This window comes from Columba livia, chromosome 1 (genome assembly GCF_036013475.1).
Source record: "Columba livia isolate bColLiv1 breed racing homer chromosome 1, bColLiv1.pat.W.v2, whole genome shotgun sequence".
NCBI classification, from domain to species: Eukaryota; Metazoa; Chordata; class Aves; order Columbiformes; family Columbidae; genus Columba; species Columba livia.
In genome coordinates this window covers 116,921,546-116,947,439 of record NC_088602.1, presented here as the reverse complement: position 1 = coordinate 116,947,439, position 25,894 = coordinate 116,921,546, and the positions used below count along the sequence as shown (strand labels likewise).

At 40.0% G+C, this 25,894-nt stretch overlaps 1 protein-coding gene across 1 annotated transcript; it reads left to right on the top strand.

The window, feature by feature from the left end:
• The first annotated feature begins 666 nt into the window (after positions 1-666).
• On the top strand, positions 667-24,192 carry XG (Xg glycoprotein (Xg blood group)). Its single transcript, XM_021287757.2, has 9 exons — positions 667-1,055; positions 12,303-12,344; positions 12,686-12,742; positions 15,523-15,558; positions 18,097-18,162; positions 19,072-19,128; positions 19,789-19,827; positions 20,122-20,241; positions 23,856-24,192. The coding sequence occupies exons 1-9, from the start codon at positions 995-997 to the stop codon at positions 23,870-23,872; spliced, it is 495 nt and encodes a 164-aa protein (XP_021143432.1). The 5' UTR covers positions 667-994; the 3' UTR covers positions 23,873-24,192.
• Positions 24,193-25,894: the final 1,702 nt, after the last annotated feature.

Below are 25,894 nucleotides of genomic sequence, written 5' to 3'. Positions count from 1 at the left end.
GCTGCTGCTGGGTGCCAGTATGACAGTAGCAGTCCAGTTCAGCCGACAAGTCTGCTGGCACATGTGTTTGCTAGAGAGAGGCTGACAAAACAGGATTTAAATCACATCAGTGATTTTAGTGTATGTTCGTGGATGGATGGATGCATGGGTTTTGTTTGTTGTCCAAGGTTTGTGTTCTCATGCTTAGACCACGGTGAGGCACTATCTGAGATACCTCTTCATGTAGGATATTTATATTTTAAAACATATTTAAATCAGTGGAAAATATGACAGACCAAATCTGCTTTGTGAAGATAAGCATCTGTCAGGGAGCTGAGCATGCTCAACATGTTCAGTGGTCTGACACCACATTATAGGTTTCTAAAATTAGATTTTTTTGTCATCCTCTGTAGACAATTCCCAAGCCTCTGCAGAGTAGATTCTTGCCTCCACTTCCCTAACTCAGTGGCTTGACTTAGCGGTTAGGACTTTGCCAGGATTGTCCTTATCAACAGTCACTGCTCAGCCAAAAACTGAGCAGGGAAGCAGCCCTTTGCAGGCAGAGACATTTTTCGCAAGTATGCTTCAGAGAAGGCCGGTCTCCACTCAGAAGTTACTGAGCTCCCACAGCACCACACCCTCCTTTGGAGGTGAGGATGTCAAACAGGTTGGCTTTCCCTCCGGGAGGGGGTGGATTCAAGACGCACAGGCTTCCTCCTCATTGGATGCTGCTGCTGATTCCCCACCTCTCCAGGCTCCCTGTCTGGGTGTTAAATACATTTCTTAGAGGGCCAGTGGCACCTATGGTGCTGCTCGCGGCTTGGCCATAGAGGGGTCATCTGCTTGCTCTACTTGTCTGGTTCCAGAAGAAGTTTTTAGGGACTTCTCTCTCTTTCTTAGTGCTTGAGGGTGGTAGTGAGGGAAGCATCTCCCTCAAACTTGGCACTGCAGTTGCAACATCTACCCTCATCTCTTGGAAAAAAATAACTAGTACAATCAAGGTGCACAAGAGACCATGGGAAAATTCAGAAGTATCCTTCTTTTGTGCCTTGGCTTTATTCTAGTTCCAGCAAGAGGTAAGTGACCTTTGTCTTGGCTTATTTCTAGGGTGAGATTATTAAAAATGAAAACAAACAAAACCCTTAAAACCCAACCCCTAAAGAAATATAGTTGTCTCTTTAGAAATGCTTGCTGGTGTTATTTTTGTTGCTACTGTTTCATGAGAAGCTTTAAAGAGTATTTGGATAAGTACTTCTGCAGTTTCTAAAGAGATATCTATCTTTTGGACGATAGCTTATAATAGCTATGCTAGTCAGAGTTTGCTTGTTACGATTTCTTATTTTCTCTTTAGTGTTGCTTGGACTTGAGTATAAACTTTTTAAATGGAAGCTGTAAAATTACACCTTCCAGGGGAACTTAAAGTTTCCTAAGAGATCTTTAGTCAAATACTACCTTCATGTTTTTAAAGCTTTTCTTGGTTATTGATACTTTGAAATATATTAGTCATATCATAACAAAAAATTCTGATTCAGTTTAAAGATTCTTATGTTTTCATATTGGTGTTCATGCTTTAATAATTACAAATTAAGAATTTATTAACCTTACCCAACATGCTCCTGAATTTATAAAATTCACACACAAGCATATATTTTTTTTCTCATGCAGGATTAACAAAGAATCGAACATATTTTGTACATATTGTTGTCAAATCAAAAGCAGTTGGGAAAATGTAGTCCTTTCGTATTGAGTTGTTTTTCTCTATTCTAACATAATTTTCTTATAGCAAAACGTTGTGTAAAACTTTCTTTAATATCAAACCAAGTAGGACCATCCTTGTGGGCATGTGCCATGTGGTGTATTTGTAACTTTTTCTTGTTTGTATATTAGGATTACTTCAAAAACTTGTAGCGCAGTGTTTGACTGCAGGAAGAAATCAATCATTGACCATGAGTTCCAAAATAGCTACTGCTGCTCATCCTCCCACCTCCCCTGATTTAAAGGGAGTCCTTAAGAGATCTTGCAATGATGGGCAGTGAAAAAACCTTACCTGAAATTAGTGCCATAGTTCCATTTTAACGAATAAGGAATTGTTTGGAGGTCTTCAGCAAGTACCATGGCATAGAAACAGTAGGAGTGCGCTGGCCTGCCCCTGCCTGCCCATAGTATGTTGTGAGCAGGGATGATTCACACAGTCTCTCATCACTGGCATGCAGACTTTCTTGTTCTGAAGGAATCTCTTTTGTTGAATATTTCTGTTCAAACAATCTGAGCATGAGCAAGCTGATTTCTATATGCTCTATTATTTTAAATACAATGATAGTCCTAAACTTCCTTGCTTTATACATGTGCTTATTTAGAGCCAGTTCAGGTCCTTCTTTAGGGAAGTCATTGCTGAAAGCTGCTGTGGGATCTGGGCACAGTCTTATGACCACAGAAACTATTTAATCCACTTTGAAAAGCAAAATGAATTATTTCAAGTCCATGGCAACAGCCATTGAATTTTATAATAAAATTATTCACCATGTTTCAAGAGACATTTATTGGAGCCACTTCTCAGTCCTAATCAAGATGTGATATGAGAAAGGCTTGGTGATGCTGGTGAAAAGCTGGTCTAAGTCCTTATGATAGGAAAGCCTATGGCATGATCCACCATTTATATGGAGTTTTAATTCTTATCTAAACTGTAACCATCTGCAACATCTTCTAGAAACTACTGTGCCACCAAGGCCAGTCCAGATCATATAATTTCCCTTAACATGTAGCATTTCCTTTATGTCCAACTATCTTTCAGTTAGTTGGTTAGACTACTTTGATGGACACATCACAACAGAAGTGTGATGTAACCAAGGACCACACTGTGCAAGAGACCTGATATACTTCAGAAACTTACTTGCTTACTGCAGTCTTCCATACTTTCTTCTACACTCCTGGCTTTTTTTATTTCCAAGCTTAGGCAAGTTACATGAGGTCTCTCATGTAAGTTGAGATGTAATAACTAATTGTCTGAGTGGTTTTTAGCCCAACTCAAATGAAAGAAACTTCATTAGAAACTTATTCTACTGAAGTTCATGCTAATGTCCCATGCCAGTTATTGTGGCTCGGCTGACCTGTGGTAATTCAGCTTTGGCTGTGTCTCCACTGCGCACTTGAGGTGTGGTGATACACTGCTTACCTCCTAGTCCCCCAGTAACTGAGATGACACACCTGCTTGAAATGTATTCTATGTCCCACTTGGGCCATACACCTCATTTTTGAAACATACCACAGGTCCCATTTGGGCTGTACGCTTGTATACGTACCTGTAGTGGGGAACCTGTGCAACCTGAGGACTCTGTCACGTTGGAGCTGGAAATCATCTGAGACTCCCACTCAGACTTTACTGTTTAGAAATGCTCCTCATGTTCTCAATACAGATATAATCCACATAGCCACAGTCATTAAGACCAGCTGATAGATCCTGTTTAGTCAGTGACAAAGATAGCACAAATGTTGATGATGTTTAACACTCATTAACTACTGCATCAAGTGTTGCATGTTATGCAGGTAAAAGGAATAGCATTTATTACTAGCCTGTAAGCCATGTATCACTGTTCAGCTAAGGCTTACAAAGATGTTGACTCAAAACTAATTGTATTCTTGGTTAATTAGGTAGGCACTTTATGGGGAGAAAATTACAGACTTGTTTGGATTTCAGACACTATATGACTTAGTTTTATGAATAATACAGTTTTCACTGGAGTGAAAAGAAAGAATGGGAGAGATAAAAAACACAGTCCTGTTGTTCTTATACTGCTCCACCAAGCTCCAGTCCTCGCTGTCGCTCTGTGTGAGGTCCCTGTGTACGTGCTGAAGCACTCACAGTATCAGCAGGGATACATCAGCCAATTAATTCTCTCTAGTCTGGGTGCCAAAACTATTTCTCTCCCAATACCAGAGCTGCTATCATCTGCAGGCATGTAAGCATGTAAGTGCTATCACACAAGGGTGTGATTGCAGTTTGATAAATAGACATACCTGAACTGGTTGAAACGCTAACAACAGCAGAGGTGTTGCAACATCAGAGCTTGGGAAGAGCCAACAAGAAGTGTGGTTACTCAGCTTCTCAGATTCACTTTCCAAACATTGCTGCCACATTGCAAACCTGGTAGCAGAGCCCAAACTGCCTGTTTTCAGTATGTATTTTTCACTCATTTGCATCAGTGATTGTTAATCCCTTTCCATCTCACTAAGGGTAATTAATAACAACAACAACAATAATAATGTCACAATTATTGCAAGATTATAAATCGATAAAAATAGGTCTTTCTGTGGCATTTTGTCTCATAGTTAGAAGAAGCGAAATTCAGAGTGTTTTGATCTTTTTTAATATCAGAGTCTTCCTTATTTTTGGCAGTGGGGCTGATACCTATGAATGTTATGGGGAAATACTATCTAAAATCAGTTCTGTAATACAATATCTCATGAAAGCAAATAAGCCATCCCAATTGAAAGCAAGAGCTTGAATGGGTTATGAAAATGTAACAGTCCTGCTTCCACTGTATAAGCTTTTCCTGTCAGAAATGCATTTTCTAATTCCTGAGGAATTTATTTTAAAAGCTAAATCACAGCAATATATTTTCAAAGGGCAACAATGCTCCAGATTAAATGAAAACAAACTCCAGAGTAGGCACTAAGATTAGCAGACAAATAAAAGTCAAGTCCATCCTTATGTTCCACATCTTATGAGATCAGTATTGGAGGAACCAGGGGCATACACTCCATACCAGGAACTGTCTTGCATTAACAGCAACAAAGCCTCCTGGATCACAATCTATCTTGCATCAAAACTGCAGCTCTGCCTTGCAGGCTAACATCTGCAAGGAACAGAAATTGAGATATGAGCCAGATATTTCTATTCTCAAAGATCTCACAGACCATTTTGTTGCCTGAGCATAATGATAACAAAAAGAAGGCTGGCTCTTTGTTCAGAAATCCAACCCAGATTTGCAGATCATTCTACACACTAAGACTCTTGATTTCTGTTCCCTCCAAAGGCTAAGCTGTCAGATCCTCTTCTGAGTCTCCTGCTTTTGAAGTTCACATACCAACTGATGCTCCATCATAGAATCACAGAATGTTAGGGATTGGAAGGGACCTCGAAAGGTCATCTAGTCCAATCCCCCTTTGCCCAGGGTCATTCAGAGAGGCTTCTCTGTGCACTCTGTCAGCGTCTACAGAGGCTTCTTCAGCTCTGCAAAGGGAGCCTAATTGCTTTTCTCATTTAGCAACTCTTTCCAGCATTATTCTTTTCCAGAAAACACATTCTTAATGGGATTAAATGGAGAAGACATAGGCCTTGCTTCTTTGCTGTCTTGCATCTTAAACATGCAAGCAAAGAATGTATAGGAAAGCCTCTGATTATCAGCTTCAACTTGGCAACCCCTCGGAAGCAATTTAAATAATTATGCTGATGCGTTGCTGTGGATTGACCAAGGCAACAAAGAAAACCTTGTGGTTCAGGCTAGACACGAGGAAGATCTTTTTTCACATTGAGGGTAGTGCAACACTGGCCCAGGTTGCCCAGAGAGGTGGTAGATGTCTCATTCCTGGAGACATTCAAGGCCAGGCTGGATGGGGCTCTGAGCAACCTGATCTAGTTGAAGATGTCCCTGCTCATTGCAGGGGGGTTGGGCTAGATGACCTTTGAGGGTCCCTTTCAACCCAAACTATTCTGTGATTCAATGGTTCTAATTCAGGGGGCACAGGACTAGTTATACTCTAGAATTTCTGAGACAAATTCAACTCGTTGGTTACAGAACAGCACGACTGAGATCTGTACTACGCATATTGAAGAGCTAAAGATATTTTGCGTGCGTTTTACCAGCATGTTTGGAATAAAGGTGGGAGGAGGAACGCTAAAAGACGCTCTGCAAGCAACAGAAAAACCCTGGTACCTCCCTGACCTCCCACATTATCTCCAGCTCCCATTCTCTCTGAACTCCCAGCTGGGGAAAGCGTGGATCAAGCAGTTGGTACTTGCACAGTGAATGGTCACCCAGAGAGCCCATCACAGCTGCTGCTTGTGCCACACTACAGGGTTTCAGTAGGAACACTCATATAGGCCACTTATTTGAGCCTATCTATGTGTATAGTTCTTATGCAATGTGACCATCATTAAGCCCAGAGCCCTCAAACCAAATGGCTGCGAAGGGCTGACAGCTTCACAAAACACACAGGAACAGGACAGAGAGAAGCTTTGCCTGAACAGCCCATGCTGTGGCACAAGCTCTGCTTCCTGGTGACACAAAGCTGAAAACCTGAGTTTCAGTAAGAGGTGCAGACATACAGTGATGCTTTATCAGACACTACAACTCCATTGCTCTGCCTGCAGTTTTACAGCACACACAAGCTTCTTCTGTACTCACTCTGAAGCAAAATATAGAATATTCTGTATGTTTTATTTTATGTATGTAGGACATATCGCATCATAAAGATCAGCAGCTACCTTTGAACAGCTGTTGTTTGTCCACAACAAAGCAAACACCATCAAACTAGAAGATTTTCTTTCATGTTTGATGAGATGATGCCTCACAGACCTAAAGCACTATTGTCACTCTTGCTTTATTAGTGCATCTTATTTGCTGGTAATTATTTAAATGCGTTCTTGTGTGAATAAGTGAGAGAGACCTTTTCATTTCCCTTGAATTCTAACTATAAACAGAAGCGGCCTAGAAATAAACATGAAACCAATAATCAGGTCCATATGCTGCGGTCTATAGACTGGAACTTACATCTTAATTACAGATTTTAAAGTATACTCATTTTCCACCCCAACATCAAGGAGTTGCAATGGCAATTGTTGTTTATAGAATGGAAAGGCTATGATGGAAAAAGAAGCTGCAGTAACCTCATCAGGAAATATGGATCATGAGGGTATTACACAGAAGAAATTGTACCTGCTCATCAAGACTTTGTCTGAAGTGTCCACTCTGGAGTGTAAACCTTCACGTTCTCCCACAACATTTCTTACATGAGTAATCTCCTTTAAACAAACATAATTGTTTCCTGAATAAAGTTGGACCACTAAATGGGTATGTTTTGAATCCCATACCTGAGAGAATACATCATGTTTTCTCGTTACATGGAAAATATGTCTCAAGATTGTATAATAATCAGAAATGATCTGTACAAAGAATAACTTACCATTTAAGTTAAAAAGAATATAAAATGGGTCCCACGAGCAAACTCGGTATCATATTATTCCTTGTTAGAAAATTTTTGTTTTCTTTTGTGAGTCATCTACTCCTTCCTCAGTCTCTGCCAGGTTCATGATGCTTTAATCTCCTTGTATTCGTAAAACAATTCTTATTTAATTACACTGAAGAAATCATTTTTGTTCTTACTTTTAAATAATGTAAAATCAACTTATTTTCCCTTTCTATCTAGCTGACATTTCTAAGTTAGCTGCTTTTAATTTATTTGTAACACAGCTAATCTCATTCCAATCATATGACTGCTAGCAATGCACTCAAAGCCCATTAATTTAATCATATTAATGGCAAAAGGACTTATCTAACACACATATGCATGTATGCATTTGAGATATATGTTCACACACATGTATGTAGACATATAAAGGCATTTTCTTATGGATCTCATCTTCATCTTTAGTACTAGACTACATGTATTAAATACCTGAGAATTTAATTTCATATGCTGCATCAGCTGGCTCTCATTTACCAATATTCATTCTGTCTTATTTAAATGCGTGTCATTTTAATGGCCACAAGCTGTGTTCATATGGATCCGGTGCAGGACTGAGCCTACTTATGGAGATTAAAAACTGCAAATTGATGCCATTGTCAGAAAACTTCTAAGCACAGTCACTAATGATGAATAGGCAACATCAACCTGCAGAATCCAGCCTTGTTCCTCATAAATGTTCCTCAAAACCTGTGGGACCTCAGACCTTTGTGGTCAATCAGCTAAAGGGTGATGAATCTATTTAACATTTAGATCACAAATTCAACCATAGGCAAAAGACACATTGCTTTCTCTATTTTAGGGACTGTATATTTTGGTCACATTTTCAGAAAACTGATATGAACAGAAGTCTGCAAATATTACATTCACATGTGCATGAGGACACCACTTTGCAGGGCACTGCCTTGGTGGGGTAAGATGACCTCAGCTCTGTGATACTTCAGCAGAAGGTGTCTAATGTTCAAGGGAGCTTACTAAAAGATGGCCCAGTATCTCTGTAACCAACAGCAACTATAACAGTCTCTACAGTTGAGCAAGTGGGCTAACAAGGATTTTGTACCACCAGCCTTCCACATATTATATTTAAAATGCTCATAGAAAGTATTGGTATTAGTGAAAGCAAATGTCCTACCTGAAATAATCATGCCTGTAAAAACAAATCTAGTAACTTTTACATTTAAGCTACTATATTTTGATGCTTGTCTTTATGGACTTTATTCTCCCCTGTCTGGCTGCTACAGAGAAGTCTACTTTTAGCTCTTGAGGCCAGTTCTACACTTTAGACTTTTACTGGCACAGCTTCATGTGTTGGGTGGGGATGAATGAATTACCTCCCAAATAAGGCTGGCAGTGCCAGCAAAAGTCCTGATCTTAGTATAGTTTGTTGTGTTTGAGCAGTTAGTATAAACATAATTAAAACAGACACTTTCATGACACAAACTGTATATTAATCTGGAAAGCTGGCTTTCTTAGCTTAGCATTTTCTCATTCGCAGATAAGGACTTTTCTGTGGTGTCAGGCAGGAGCTTATAAGCACTTTCTTAAATTATCTGTTACGAATCATTGTGGACCACCCAACAAAAATCACTATTACAATCATCATATTTCTATGTAAACACCAGGATACTCCCAGAAGAAAGGCAAGAAGTGATGCCAAGAAATAATATATTAGCCCAAAGCAGCAGTAACAGAAATAACTCTGAGATAATATCTCCTGAATAGCTAAATCTCTTCATAACTTCATTCAGGTTAAAAAAAAAAAAAAAAATCAAACCAAACCCACAAAAAAACACACACACACAAAACCCAAACCAAATAAAAAACCCTGAAGGAACAAAGCTGTTTTTCCCCACTAAAATTTATTTCATTCTCATTTTCATCAGTATACTTCCAGCTGTTTCTATTATGGAAGCTGATCCAAAAATAAGGCCAATTTTGTATATGGAAAATCAATTTTTTTTGGTCTGTTCATTCTGTAAAGAAGCTTGTGTAATTTATTTCCATTCTAATTTATCTTTAGAGTTCCCTGAAGTGACTGCAGTTCCTATTCAGCTAAATATTCTCCAAATCTCTAATGTATTTTTGTTTTCAGACCCACCATTTTGCACATGAAATCTGAGTTGTTCAGATATTTTACCATCTGTTACCCTCCCAGATTAGATTCTTAAAATGTGTAAGTGCAGTCTAGAAGTAGTAATGAGCATTTAAAATTCTGGTCCACAAAATCTTTCTCCTTGTGGTCATTTGGTGTTGTATCAGAGGAAACTGGGATGGAAGTCCAAACAATCTTTCTTTTTATTGGAATATAACTTACCATGCTGGACAGACATCCACATATAATCTGCCCATCTGTCAAGGTTTACATTTACACAGCCAAAGAGATTTCAGTATAGATTCCTGTCTTACTCCCAATCATTCATTCTGTTTTGGTGTCTGCTCATTTTATTACTCGGTTTATCATCAGAAATAATTTTAAAAAATAAATCTGAATAATTTCTGCAGGGGATTTTTTAGGCTTCTTTTATCCCTCCTTAAAATTTCTGTAGTTGTCTTATGTTTCTCCCTTGTTTCAAAACAACACCTTGTGCTTTTTCCCACTTTTTTGATAACAGAGCAGACATATAACAGGAGAGAGAAATGTTGGTATTTTCTCGAAGAAAGACAGATGTTAGTAACTGTTTCAGTCTGCTGTTTTGCTTTGTTTCTCATGGAATTGGAAGAATCTGATTAATCTCGTTTGAATTCCATAATCTCTTTTGATTAGATTCCTCCTTCCGTTATTTATTTTTGTTTTTAATTTTCCCTCACTTCAAAGAAATATTGTACCTGGAAGTTTTCCAGAGTCTTCCCTCACAAGATGATTTTGTCACATTCTCTTTACAGCATTAGGACCTTGGTAGCTGCTTTCTAAGTTGTTAGTTTCTGCATGTCAGGACCTGTAACAAAGGAGCTGGTGGGGCCAACAGCACTTTGGTGTTACAGAATTATTTCTGATGACTCACTCTGATGAGAACTGATTTGAATCCTGCTGGCAGAATCCTGCAGCAGCAGGACGCAGGTCAGACGGTCTCCTTCAGCATCCAGGATGCCCATCAAGAATTAAGGACAAAATCAAAGGACAGTCAAACTTAAGTTGCTTGTATTGTTACTGAAAAAACGGTTCAGAAAAATACAATTTGACCATATAAGCTGAAGGAACGCCAGCATGTCAGCCTGTGGTTAGGGGTCTGCATGGGGATCAGGTGGTCCCATGGCTGGCCGGCAGGATGGCCAGTAAGGGCTGGTGATGTCCTCAGGGCCCTGGCAGGAAATATGTTCTGAAGAAGCCACTTGTCGATTTTATGTATTATACTGGATTCTTCAAAAACAAACAAACAAATAAACCAACACCACCTGTCAGGGTCTTGGAATGTTATGTATCCAAGGACTCAGTCCAAAGGTTTCTGGACTTAGCTAGGTTGGCTGAGTGGCCAGGGTGGGTGAAAGAAAGGTACTTGGACAAGGTGATACTCCAAGGTCAGCTCAAATAAGAGATAAAATGCTACTCTAATAACGTGTGTGGGAATGCTTTATGTTGTCATTGGCTTTTTCTTTCCAAACACAGGTTTGTAATAAAAATTTTTATAGGGACAGTTTCGTTTTAGAAACCGTTCGCTATTTTTCATTCCAGCCATGTTTTATCTTTTCTGTCAGACACCAGCTATAGTTAGGTTCACAGACTTACGTGAAAATCCTCATGGGAATCAAAACATTTCTACTTTATGCTCATGTCTTGATTTTTATCTGAGGATCACACAGTGTTTTACCACCGATAATTAATTTTTGCAGGAGTTCTTTGACACAGGTGAGAGCCATTATTCGGGAACAGTAATTAATATGAAGAATACCACAAAGATGAGCAGGACCTGTCGAGAAGAAAGGCCTGAGATGAACTCAGAACACAGTCACACTGAAGAACTTTTGACAACCTCTCTTTTTTTCCTCAGTTTCCCTGCTTGAACAACAATGCTTTTCTTGCTGTGAAGTGTTCAAGACTTACTAAAAAACAACACTTCACTGAACAGTTAGGCATTAAGTGTTTTAGACAAGATAATAAATAGATGCAGATCAAGAGGCTCACTTGATAGGGCACAGTAAAATATTTCTGCCATGTCACCTAGTGACTTTTTGTGGTTTGTGCAGGCTGACCTTGTATTTGGTGTGCAAACACAAGGACAGTTAAATTTCAGTCTGGATGAAAACTAATGGATACATACTCTGCAAAAAGGTGTTTCATGAAGACTATGTATTGAAAGGAAAGTGGCAGATTGTAGAGAGTGGAAAGTAAAACCCACATGAATAACTGTTCAGTTCAAGGTTGTATGCTTCAGTTTATACATTTTAAATATTTTCCAGTTTTATTGCCAGCTGACTTCAAAGGTCGGGATACTAATTGCCCTGCTGTTACATTTAATGATATCATTGTCACCTAACACAGAACAGGAAGGGTTCTTTTATCCCCTTTCAGATTTTTCTAAGGTACAGTGCAAACTAAATTAGAATCTTTTACTGCTGGCGTGTGTTACAGGAAGAATTAAAAAAAAAAAAAAAAAGTTGATTCATGTTACAGGTGATCACAAGATGGGCTTGCCAGTAAAGTTGCTCTCTGGAGCTGGGCCAGTAAAATAATAATGAAGATATTAAAAGTTCTTACCTAATGATTCTGGTTTGCAAGTACCGCGCTGAATGCTGCTTTCAGCCACCTTCTGGCAATAGACCTTGTGCCATACAACAGGCCACCTGTGTTCTTTGAAGGTGTGTTTGCACTGTGGCTGAAAACGGATAATGTGAGAGAAAGGCTTCTTGTTGCATCTCCTGAATGAATAGCTTCTCTGAATTTACTGAGCCCTCTCGCATGGTCATTCAGGTCTGCATAGTGCAGGGACAGCAGATGACAGCTTGCCCCGTGCCTGCTCCTGTTTGAATGGATTTTCCCTTTGCCTCTGACTGGTGTTCTGTCTTTGTTCAGAGCAATCAGACCTGGAGGTCATGTGAACCTGCCCACTGACTTTGTCTCTTTCCTTCTGTCACCTTCTTTCTAGGTCAACATGATTTTGATTTAGCTGATGCTCTTGATCACCCAGGTATGCAAATCTCCTATCCTTATTTTACTACGGCATTTAGAGCCAATAACAAATCTTAAGTCCTTTTCCTTGAGGAATGGAATATGAAGTGTCTAGTACTCCAGTTGAAGATACACAAACTGAGAAATGCTAGATTTCAATATTTCTGTCATAAAATTAAAATTGTCTTCAAAACAAAAAAAATAATAGCTTTGAAAACATATCCCTTTATTTTTAGCTTCTGTCATGATACATAAAGATTTATTGATTGCAGCTCTCTAGATTTGCACAGATACTTTCTTTTGTTAAATTGAAAAAGTTTAAGCTGTTATTGTTTATTGGTATGTCATTGTGACCCACAGATGACATAATTACCAGGAGGCCTACAGTGATCAGAAGACCGACAAGGCCTGTGCTGAGTAAGTAATGAAGACAACAGGTCATAACTGATTTCAGATACGTAGAAATTGTCTCCCATGAGGTTCTTTATCATATTTGCTGATGTACCTTAACTGAGATAATTTGAGTGAATACTAGCTGTCATTTGTATGTGAAGTATTTTTTAAGAGTTACCAGTTATACATCTTTACTGCTTCCAGTAAGGCTTTAGAGCATGACTGGCCACTCATGCCATCTGTTAGGAATACGACCATCAGATGATTATCTGCCCTACCTGAATCAACTTCACTAATTCTTGAGAATAAAGAACTTCATGTTTTCCAGATAATTTTGGAATATCTTTCAGTACTGAAGGCAATTGCAAAGAGTTTAAAAGCAATTAAGACTATTTTTAAAGACAGTGTTAAAAATCGATTACTGGATTTGGAAATGTGCAGAAAGATGTTACAAAAGTAAGTCCTAGGATCTACCTGATGATCTACCTCAACCTCAGGGTTTCCTCTTTGCCTCATTCAGCCCATATCATTGAGAAATGAGGCTGGCTGAGACTATGATTTTGTTTAAGCTGGGTGTAGTTATTGTACACACCTCTGGACATCATTTCCCACATAGAAACCTCTGCCTGAGCTGAACCTCTCCTGTAGGCACCTCTCATCTAGTGCAACAAAGTTCAACACACAACTTAGTGGAAGAAGAAGGTGATGTTTATTTACAAAATCTCTAAATCAGTTAGTTTTACCCACTCATGTTTATCCTGCCATTGATTTAATTCACCCATACACTCAAACCTATGTACTCATGAGCACTCAGAAGTGGTGACCTCAGGTCGTCTGGTGAGCATCATGTGCAACATGGGACAAGGTACATCAGCTACTGAGTCCTTATCCTGTGTCTGTGGCTCTTGTTCAGAAATGATTGGCTAGTTTATGTACAGATCTGTCATACGCTTTAGGAATCATCAGCTATTATAGAGAGGTCATTTGCCTGAAAATCTTCCTCATTTCAGCACCTCTGAGGTCATGTTGCTGCCCACTGTCTCATTTTGCTTCTTTGGGGTACAGAGACTATGATTACAGTCTATTTTCTGGATGAGCAAACAAGAAAAGTAATGGATCAGGTGATCTGTTGCAGCGCATTGCTTTAGAGTGTTCTGCTTTTCCTCTGATAAGGCCTCAGTGCTGTCACCTTATCAGAGTGCAGGCCTGCTGGTTTTGACAGAAACAATACATTCCTTAATTTTACTGCTGAGAACAATGACCTTTGTCTGTTCTTTTAACTCTTTGCTCTGCTGTTTCTTCTGATCCCTACAGATACACACATTTTCACTTTTCTTTCATTCAGATCAACTTGAGCATTTCTGCAACAAATATCTGCATGAACCCTCCAGAGGGGAACACTGTGTTTTAGCTGAATTCATCTTGATAATAAATTGAATCCGGTTTGCAATTTATTGCTTCTTACAGTGTTAGTATTTGACACATAGAGGTATTTTTGAAATGCAACACTCTGCTGGCCAGACAGACAGTATCAATACCTGGCTTGACAAGAACAAACTGAGTCATTAATCTGAATATTTTCCTGCCAGATTTCCTGGCAACATCAAAGCATTTCTGAGTTGTTACACAAATGAGACTAGATACTGTGCAAAAGCAGCTTCCCAATCCCTCTGGATATAAAGAACATATAGAGGCAGACTTCTGCACAGTGATGCATGTGGATGGATTCTCTTGGATTTCAAGAATTCTGAATAATTGCAATGAAAAAAAAAAAAAAGAACTTCTATATAATTTTCTGTGACAATAAGCATCTGTATCAAAATTTAGGTAGATTTTGCTGTCCCTTCTGATTCATTCCAGCACTCTATAAGGAGCAAGAAAGGGATCTTTGGAGTTGTGACAATCAGCTAATAGATTTCTGCCTGTTACTCAGTGACATTTCAGAGCTCACCATCACTCCATGAACACCCTAAAATATCACCCACTTATCACCACTCATATCCACACCTGAACATTGGAGACAGAGTTCCTCCTGTTTATGCATCCACAGCTTATTGACAAATTGTTTATTGGAAGGAAAATTCCATCCCAGGCACAGCAAGACACAGTCCTGGCAGAATGGCAATAGCCTGTTGATTCACTACATAACACGCACATGTAGACATTTAAGTATATTTAAAAACCTTTATATCTCAGCCACAGAAAAACAGTCACCCAACCTCAGACAGGCACATATGATCGCTTGAAGCAAAAACTTTTATGTCACCATGACCCTTACACAAATTAGTTGATTCAATTCTCTCTCCCTAAGTAGGTTTATTACTTCCCAGTATTTGTTCTTGAAAAGGGTATTCAGTTTTTGCAGTTCAACAAATTATACAAGCCAAACATGCACATGCTAGTTTTAACCACAGACATATTAATAAATTAGTGTATTTTTAAAATAGATACATTTTAATATCTTAACATAGCTAATTTTACTTATGCACTTGCAAATACATTAAAGAGGTATTGATCTTGATTCCATTATGAGATTTATTCTGGGCTTTTTAAAAGCAGGAATAAATCTTCCATATTTTCAGTAGAAAATGCTGTATCATTTGTTAGTTACTGTGTGGGCAAATATTAAATTCCATAACAGTTTTCAAGAAAAGCGTAATACCTTATTTGAATTTTTAGGACTGAGCTGAAGAGTTGCTTGTCAAACATGCAGTTGTACCTTTTTCTAGTAAAACTAACATCTCATTGCCCAGAAGAATTGTGTGTAGGTCACTTCTCTTAATCTTCCTTATTTTCATTTTTAGACAATGATCTACATTTAGGAGATGCTCTTGGTGGGGGTGAGTACTCTCTTATCAAGTACAATGGTTGTGTGCATTCATAGTCTTTTTCTGAAGTCTGCTTAATTTGTGAAAAGAGATTTCAAGACTATAGGAGGAACCGCAGTCACGAGAGTCATAACAACTCATGTCCACACATCTCCTTTGCCAGAGGCCACCACGCAGAGTGGGGACGGCAGGACAGGCTGTCTTTGGTTGCCAGCAGTGGGAGCTTCTGGGCTGTCTACCTGTGAGAATTAAGCTATGGTTTATGTTACCATGTCAGGCTACCACAGTCATGGCTGAGGAGACGCTAGCTATACTGCCCGTTCAGCCCTGGTTGGTCAGGGTGGTGACCTCTGGCAGAAGGTTAAAGACAACAGGTAACGGCAGTAGTTTCTTCAGCTACCAAAAATGAGTCTGCCTAAGATTAGGAATGAGAGGTAACAGTGGACAGAGAGAGGTGTGAGCTTGAGTTAGCTCTGCTGATCCCAAATAAAAAATGCAGGAAGGAATGTTTCAGAGATGAGCACTATGAACTAGAGATAGTTTAAGCTTGAAGCTGTCAAGCTGTTGTAACCTGCTATGAATTCCAGGTATTTATAGGAATTCCAGAACTGACCCAGGAAGTACTCACCATACTGTGCTGAGCTGTGTGGACGTATGAAATCCCTGACTTTGGCAATTGCACCATATTTTGTTCAGTGTATTTAGAGGCATATCAAAGATGTGAAGTACTCCAGAAAGGTTCTTGTACATAGAAATTTTCAAAAATTCAAGTAGTATTGAATCAAAGCCTAAAGTTCCACTTGAATCAAGGCTACACAAAAGAAAAATTACTTCTCAGCACATTGCACAGAACCTCTGAATTATGGCTCCAGTCACAGTGGTCTGGTTTACTTACGTTCCAGTCTTAGAGAATCATAACTTTTATATTATTCTTTCCCATTTCCAGGCTTTTCCACATTTTAAGCTTCCCCTGTGGCATTTCATGCCTGTGTTTGAATGACATGTTGGCCCACACTTCATTAAGCTCAATCTAATTTTGTTTATAATTCCCATGTTTATACTGTTGCTTTTTCCTGCTCATACTAATTGTTCTATTTCTGCAAGTTTTTAATGTATCCTGTTACAAGAAGGTGGGCTTACTATGATGACTAAATTATTAATAAATAGCTAAAGTATCTTCACTAAAATCTGCCATTTTTATTCAGAGAATAGCAAATGATGTTTTCCTCAGTTTTTATTTCTTTGCTCCATTTTCAGTTCAGGTTCTTAATTGACATTCATACAGGGTATAATGGGATTAATGATATATACCTCATTATCAATAGTTCTGAAGACATTATTTTTTCACTACCAATGCCATAGGATATATCTTCTTATGCTTAGAGAAGAATAAGTGCTGCATCATAATAGAAGTTAATAATGGGATCAGTAGTTTTCTGCTTTTGTGCCATGGTGAGTCTTAGTTCATTACACACAGTTCTGGAACAGAACTACTCTTCTATTGAATAATAAAATTGCATTATAGAATTGAATTATTTAGATATACGCTTAACTTCAGGTGGGTTTAGCTTACTGCAGTCAGTGGATTTTAGGTAAAGTCTTAAAGCTTTGCTAAATCAGACCCTAAACGGTACTCACAATCTGAAACATATTTAGTAGCTTGGCAAGAAGAAAATATAACAAAAGAGCATCTGGTAGGTATTGGTGGTGAACAAAATATTTAAGGAGAAGGAAGTTGGTATTTATTTCTGTGACCTAACTCTGATTTATTCAGAGCTAAATTCACTGTCTGGCTATGAGAACAGTTAAATATGTGACTGGACTGGTTGGAGAAAAGGTGGCAAGAGGGGACCTACTCTATATATGCAGACTGATGGCCCTGGATGTTAATTCTGGTAGGTTTTCACCTGAGTCAGCTCTTGCTACTCCAGCACTGCATGTGCAGTTTGGAAACTGCTATTAGTCACCAGAGATCTCCTGCTCTGTCCAGTGCATCTATTCCTAATACTTTGGCAAAAATTGAGGCCAAATACCTAAACAACAAAGCTGAGGTCTGAGTTAATTTTGTACTGTTCAAAAGTAGGAAATTCATCATGCCTTAAATGAATTCAGCATCTGTTAGATGAAACTAATCTCCAGATTTTAGCAATACCTGCTGATGGCACAGAGATAAGCTGTTGCCTCCTGCCCAGCCCAGAATGCCCACTTCTCTGTCAGCTCTATGTAGCTGCACCAGTGGACTGCCCAGCTGTCAGCCTTAAACAATACTAGTGCTTGCCAGAAATACATGAAATATATTCCTTCTACATTTTTGTGAATTCTTCTCTCATTTTAATTTTGAAAATATTCCCTTTTCACTTTCCAATTAGTTTTAGTAGCAAGCTACTTGTTTATATAGTGCTTGAGACTTTTTAGGTAGTGAAAAGGTCCTTTTCTTAATTCACCAGGGGATGGATTAGAAATAGATATAAAATCTCAGGTGATCATACTCTTTGTTTCCAGCTCTCAGTTTTTCCTGTCCAACCATCTAACAATATTAATTATCAACAGGTGACATCCCAAGAAAACCTTTGTACCCACCTCTTCCACCACGACCAGGAAGCCATATTAATTCTGGTAAGAATATTTTCTCCTAAGAAGATATAATGGTATGAAGTATTCAGAGCAGATATTTTGAATACTTTTTTCCCTTATTTCTTTGTGAATAGTTTTTATCATCCCTTCCCTCCATCTCCATTTTGTAATCACCATTCCTGACCCAGTGCTTGGAAATATTTTCTGAGCTTTAATGTTGGTACCGTACAGCTTTTCTGTCTGCCCAAAATGTGGGACGTTGACTCCTAAGTGGCATGAGCCTTACACTCATCTTGTTTGCGCTTTCATTTTGGGTACGTATACAGTGAACCATGCTAAAGTTCAAATTTGACATCTAGCCACAAGGTCTGGATAAGCCTATGTCCAAAACCAGATCGAGATGTGCATCGGAGGTGGCTTTGGGGCATACAACAGGTGGGACTGGAGACATGTATTGCTTTTGTGTGACGTCCCAGACACCCACTGAAATAAAGTGGAAGTGACACATCTATCCCAGCTACCACCATGTACCACATATTTACTTCTGGTGTGATTATAGTGGTGAGATGTGGACAGGTGCTTCTGGAGTCCTTCTGGAGTCCTTCCTGGAAGGGACCCACTGGCTTCCTGCTCCAGGAACTGCTGGCATTTGATATGTCCATAGTACATAAGGATTTGTGCTACTGACAGGTCAAGCCCGCACATCCTACAAGTGCCAATACAGATGCAGAACAGGTAGACACCAACTTTTTTACTACTCCAGCTTCCAGGTGAATTTGAATAGGTGGCCATTCAGTGCAAGATACCTGAGCCACCTACCATATCCAAGCTGGGATTTCAGAGGTCACTTACCCCTCTCCAGCACATTATGAAAAGACTGGACAAGGAAGTTAAGGAGTTACCCCCTGATCACAGAATTTTGCAACAGAAATCCTAATCTTTATCTTGCAGGAGGTTTTGATGACTCAGATCTCCTTGATGGGAAGGCTTTACCACCGCACATAACAGGTAGTGTTTGCTAATTCTCCTTGCAGCTTCTCTCTCATACTTGTAGCTTGTAACTGGCTGGTTTTGTTTCAGGGGTAATCTTTCTGTCACTGAAGGTATAGAACAAAACTCTGCTATTTTTATCTAGAATAGTCACCCTTCTCCACAAACCATGGCTTTGAGCCTGAAGCTCAAACTTGAAACATATTCCTAAACATTTTGTAGCATTCTGGCATGTGCCAGAATCTTACAGGATTAATCCCTTTGAATTCAGCTAGGGCAGTCCCAAGCCAAGAGGCTTCTGCTGAGAACTGAAAGTAGATGCACTGGGCCTATGATCTTGACTTACATTATTGATGTATCATCTGATTGTCTGGCAGTAGAGAAAGCCAGAGTATACTGACCCTCCCACTCCCTGTCAAATTAGCTTGATGTAGACTGCTAACTATTTTTTTTTTTTTTTTGGAAGATAATATTCTTCTCCAAAAACAAAGTGTCAGGAGGATGGACAATTACTCCTCTGGCCAGCACAGCTGTCAGTCAGGATGAGAAGGGGTGCTCCTCTCTCATAGCCCCACCCCCTTTTCCCTTCTGTAAGAAATCACGCTTTGCTGATTAAAGATGTTGTTCTCAAAACAAGATGAAAAACATTTATTGATGAAACTTCACCATCTATTCCAGGAGAAGAGGAGAAGCATTTCAATCATGGAGGAAACACAGGTATAGTAAATAATTTATTCCATAATTTGTTTATGATCATCATAAAATAGTAAGAAAATGTTAGTCTTATAAAAGACTTTGGTGTTATATAACAAATTAGGCTTTAAGACACTATTTTCACACCAGCTATAACGTAACACAATTTCTAGTCTTCTGCTTAATCTACTTAATGAATTTCCAATGTTTCACCAAGCAAGTCTCCTAGTTTGTCAAAAACACATCTTAGTACATAATATACTTAAGTCAAACTGTATCAGTATCTCTGAAAAAAAAAATCTCTCTCTTTTTCCACAGATTCAGGATTAATAGCTGGAGTTACATCTCCTATAATTTCTTCTTTTGTAATATTAGTTGTTGGATCAATAGCAGCCTACACCGCTTATAAGAACAAGAAACTTTGTTTCAAACCACAGGGTAAGACTGAATTTGTTTCCAGCTTTCCAAGTAGATTTAGCACTGGAGCAGATGGGAAATTTACAAATAATTTCAGTGGGGGCAGCAATAGGTCAGGGATGAAGCATTTGAAAATCTTGTCCTAGGCAACTTCACTGCTCTGTAAGAGATAATTGTAATTAATGGTCTTCATCAAGAACAAGTGTAGGTAGCCATAACATGCCCAGAAGATGGACATACATCACAGAATAGCAGAATGGGTGGGGTTGGAAAGGACCTTTGGTGACCATCTAGTCCAACCCACCTGCTAAAGCAGATTCACCGAGAGTAGATTGTACAGGAATGCGTCCGGGCGGGTTTTGAATGTCTCCAGAGGAGACTCCACAACCTCTCTGGGCAGCCTGTTCCAGTGCTCACCCACCCTCAAAGTAAAGAAGTTTCTCCTCATGTTTAGATGGAACCTCCTGTGCTTCAGTCTGTGCCTGTTGCCCCTCATCCTATTGTTGGGCACCACTGAAAGGAGTCTGGTCCCATCCTCTTGACACCCACCCCTGAGATATTTATAGACATTGATAAGATCCCCTCTCAGCCTTCTCTTCTCCAGGCTGAACAGACCCAGCTCCCTCAGCCTTTCATCATGAGAAAGATGCTCCAGGCCCCTAATCATCTTTGTAGCCCGATGCTGGACTCCCTCCAGTAATTCCTTGTCCTTCTTGAACTGGAGAGCTCAGAACTGGATGCAGTACTCCAGATATGGCCTCACCAGGGCAGAGTAGATGGGGAGGGTAACCTCCCTTGACCTGCTGGTCACACTTTTCCTAATGCACGCCAGGATACCATTGGCCTTCTTGGCCACAAGGGCACATTGTTGACTCATGGTCAACCTGTTGTTGACCAGGACTTCCAAGTCCTTCTTTGCAGTGCTGCTTTCCAGCAGGTCCACCCCTAACCTGTACTGGCGCCTGGGGTTATTCCTCCCCAGGTGCAGGACCCTACACTTGCCCTTATTGAATTTCATCACGTTCTTCTCTGCCCAGTCCTCCAGCCTGTCCAGGTCTCACTGAAGGGCAACACAGTCTTCTGGTGTATCAACCCTTACTCCCAGTTTGGTATCACCAGCAAACTTGCTGAGGGTGCACTCAGTCTCTCCATCCAGGTCATTGATGAACAGGTTGAACAAGACTGGACCCAGTACTGATCCTTGGGGAAGCCCACCAACTACAGGCCTCCAACCAGACTCTGCACCATTGATCACAACCATCTGAGCTCTGCCATCCAGCCAGTTCTCAATCCATCTCACTGTGAACACATTCAACCCACAATTCCTGAGCTTGCCTCTGAGGATGTTGTGAGAGACGGTGTCAAGACCTTGCTGAAGTCAAGGCAGACAACATGAACTACTCTCCCCTTGTCTACCCAGCCAGTCATACCATCATAGAAGGTTATCAGATTGTTCAAACATGGATTCCCTTTGGTGAATCCATGACTACTCCTGATAACCTTTTCCTCCACATGCTCGGACATGACATCCAGAATGAGTTGTTCCACCACCTTTCCAGGGATGGAGGTGAGGCTGACTGGCCTGTAATTTTCCGGGTTGTCTTTCTTGACCTCTTTGAAGACTGGAATGACACTGGTTTTCTTCCAGTCCTCAGGCATCTCTCCTGTTCTCCACAACCTTTCAAAGATGATGGAGAGGAGCTTAGCAATAGCATCTGACAGCTCTCTCAGCACTTGTCAGTGCATCTCATTGGGGCCCATGGATTTATGGATGTCCAGTTTGCCTAAACAATCTCTGACCTCAACCAAGCCTTCCTTTCTCCAGAGTTTCTCTCTTACCACAAGGGTCTGGGATACCTGAGGGTTGGTATTAGCAGTAAAGACAAAAGCAAAGAGCGCATTCAGTAACACCGCCTTCTCTGTATCTGCCACCACCAGGGCACCCACCTCATTCAGCAGCAGACCTACATTTTGCCTAATCTTCCTTTTGCTGCTGGTATACTTGAAGAAGCATTTCTTGTTGTCCTTGACATTCCTGGATAGATTTACTTCCAAGTGGAGCTTGGCCTTCCTCATCACATCCCTGCATATTCTAATGGCTTCCTTATGTTCCTCCCAGGTGGCCTGTCCCTTTTTCCACATTACATAAACATCCTTCTTCCATCTGAGCTTTGACAGGAGCTCCTTGCTCATGTATGCTGGCCTCCTATGCCCTTTAACTGATTTCTTGCTCACAGGCATGCATCAGTCTTGAGCTTGGAGGAAGTGAGGTTTGAATATTAGCCAGCTCTCTTTGACCTCTCTACCTTCTAGAGCCCTAACAGATGGGATTATTCCAAGCAGGTCCTTGAAGAGGCCAAAGCTCACCCTGCTGAAGTCTATGGTTTTAGTCCTACTTATTGCCCTGCTTCCTCCATGCAGGACCCTGAACTCCACCATCTCATGGTCACTGCAGCTGAGGTTGCTCCCAACCCTCACATCTCCAACCAATTCTTCTTGGTTTGTTAGGACAAGGTCCAGCAGTACACCTTTCCTTGTTGGCTCATCTACCACCTGTGCCAAGAAGTTGTCATCAATGACCTGTAGGAACCTCCTGGACTGTGCGTGCTTAGCTATGTTGTCTTCCCAGCAGATGCCAGAGTGATTGAAGTCTTCCATGAGAAACAGGGCATGTGATGTGACTTTATGAAAGAAGTTACATGACATGAGGTCTCTGCTACCACAGAGGTGACTGACTGTCATGGCCATATACATGGAAAACAGTCTACGTGGCCCAGATCAGCCTTGCCTGGGGCATCCCCATGTAACCTCTGGCTGGGGCCACCATTTCATCTCTGGCCTGGGTGGGCTTTCTGCCCTGTCTTGCACCACGTCCCTGACACACCAGACCTGTCCTGGCTTGGTCTTGGGTGGGCTGGTTGTCTTGTCTGCATCTGACACCACCTCGCCATGGGACCATGGGGACCAAAGGGATCATGGGGTCCCTTTACCATCATCACCCTTCTGTATGTGACCACCGCACACACACTGTGGCTGCCTTCACCTCCCTGCACTTTAGGCACAGCCTGGTCCTGGCCCTTCACTGCCACAGAGGTCAATTTAAACCTCTAATTTGTGTTATTTGTTCCATAATGTGAACAATGAGTAAGACAGGAGCAAAATGCAAGAGGCATGTGGAGAAGCTTCAAAGACATTTCTGAGAGATCTGAGATCCCCTGGCACTTCAGAAAACCTCGGCCTGGGGCTGCCAGAGCAGGCTCAGGGGTGGCTGTGACTGGCCCAGCACTGGGGAAGGCTTGGGCAGGGTTACACAGGGGAGATCCAGCTGGAGGACATGCCAGGATGCCCCCAAGGGAGGCTGGTCAGGGCCATGAAAACTGTTCATGCCCTCAGGGTCTGACAGTCACTTGTTTTCCTCTGTTTCTGTGGCCAAGGTGTAAATAAAGCATCAGGTCAGTGATGCCATGGCCCTCTGAAAATGTGGAGCGAGGCCAATGGGAGGGTTCTCTGTACGTCTGTGGGGATATGATTTTCCAGCTGCTGCCACAAAAGGGATGGAGCAAATAAGCCCCAGAATTGCTGGCAAAGGGCACACCTGTGGTGGAAATGCTGAATGTTCAATCTTTATTTTTCAGGTGGGGCTACAGTGTAAACTGGTGAAAGAAGAGTTGCCTTCTGATCACAGGCTCCTTTGGTTGGTGACATTCATCCCGCAGATCCCACAATTCATCATTCTGACAAAATAAAATCTTCCTCTAATTAATGTTTTGCTGTGACATTGCAATTCTGCTCTCTTTTACATGATGTCACTTGCGCACCTTGAACTTTACATCATCAAAGATGTGCCTAAAACATGTGGGGATGGTATTGAACTATCCAACCTGCATTCATAAAGGCTGGATACACATTTTGATTCATAAGTTACTGTAAACAACAGAGAAAGCAAGTTTAATAAAAGCTAAAAAATTGAAAGGTTTTGGTTTGTGAGCATTTGGATCACCAATTTTTTTTTTCCTGTGTTGAAAATTAGCTAAAATATTTATTCCTTCTGATAGAATGGGAATAAGGAAATTGTCATTTCCATTCATATATGTTTGGTTTCTTTACTATATTTCTGTATTGTCCATGAAGTTTAAGGAAATCTTGAAGTTGTACAAAGGATTAAAAATTTTAATGCCTTTACTTTTTATTTATATCTGAATTCTAGCAAAGTGAAAGGAGCTATAGATGGAAACTCCATTCTTAATTTTAAAATACAACATGAAAAGCATATGTACATTGACAAAACACTGTTCAAAAAAAAAAAAAGAATGAGAGGAACACATGCTGATTTTATATATTTATTTATTTATGACCGGAATGGTGTTTCTCTCTTCTCGGGAACTGAAACTTGATGTAAATCTAGTCTCTCTTCTTGAAAAGTTAGGTCCTGCTCTAGGAGCCTTTAAAGGCATTAATCTGGCAGGCTTTGGTTTTTTTTGTTTGCTGTTTGGGGTTTTTTTTAAGAACCATGTTATTCATCATCCCTGTAAAGGTAAATTAGATACAAAGTTTTAAGAATAATTTAGAACTAGTCTGTGACACTTTGTTCTATAAAATCTATGTCATGCCAACGGTTAAACTGCATACATACGTGGAGGTATGGTTGATACAGTTTTGATAGCAAGGCTGTTTCTCCTTTCTCCCTTGTTCCTCATCAACCATTCTGTGCTAACAAACATCCTTATGTAGATAAATCTACCAACGAAAACTAGTGCTTTTGCAGCCTGCCCTGTTTAGCTAACTGAATAAAATACCAGCAAATGAATGAAATGCTGATGAAAGCCAGCAGAACTAGTAGTTTACTGACATAATTCTGCAATACAGTCATTGTAGCCAACTCTTTAAAGCATAGAGAAAATGTGTGTTTTGATCTTCATCTTATATGTGTGGAGCATGCTTTATCATACTGAAATACCATGCAGATGGAGGGAAACATGATTTTGTGTTTATTAAATTGTTGAGAGAAAGACATAATCTGAAAAAGTGCTCTTTCTGTAAAGTAAAATACTATTCTATCTAAATTATATTTGAAACATTTATATATCAGTTGCTGAGTTTACCATAATATTTATTTTGATCCTGAAAGTGAAAACTGATAATGTACATGAGTTTAAATACAGAAACATCTTGACAACACACAAAAGGATGAGCACTTCCATGGCTATCACTTTCAACTTACAAATTATAACATATATTTAATATGTTTTTCAAGGGCCCTTGATATTTCTTTAAAAATACTAAACTTCTGTGTTAATAGTTAAAACAGATTGATATATATTTTGCCAGGTAGACAAAAAGTTTTGATTAATAAAATGTTAAAGTGTTTTGTGGTCACCACTTCAACTGTTTGTTTAGCAATGAAAATAAATATTTTGGTTCTTTCTCTTGAAAATTTTCAATAAACACATACTGTGTTTTATCCAAGATGATCTGAGTTTTATTTGTTACTTTCTGGGGCATATGCAGCTGATACCTTTTATATACAAATTTATCTGTGTTCCACTATGGAAGTGAAAGAAATGCTTCAAATTAAGACTTCAGAGAAAAAAACCAACATAAACAAGTAAACAGCTGAAGAATATATTCTGTCCCCCTCCCCCCACGCCCCCTGCCAGGAGTAGTGTCCAGAGAA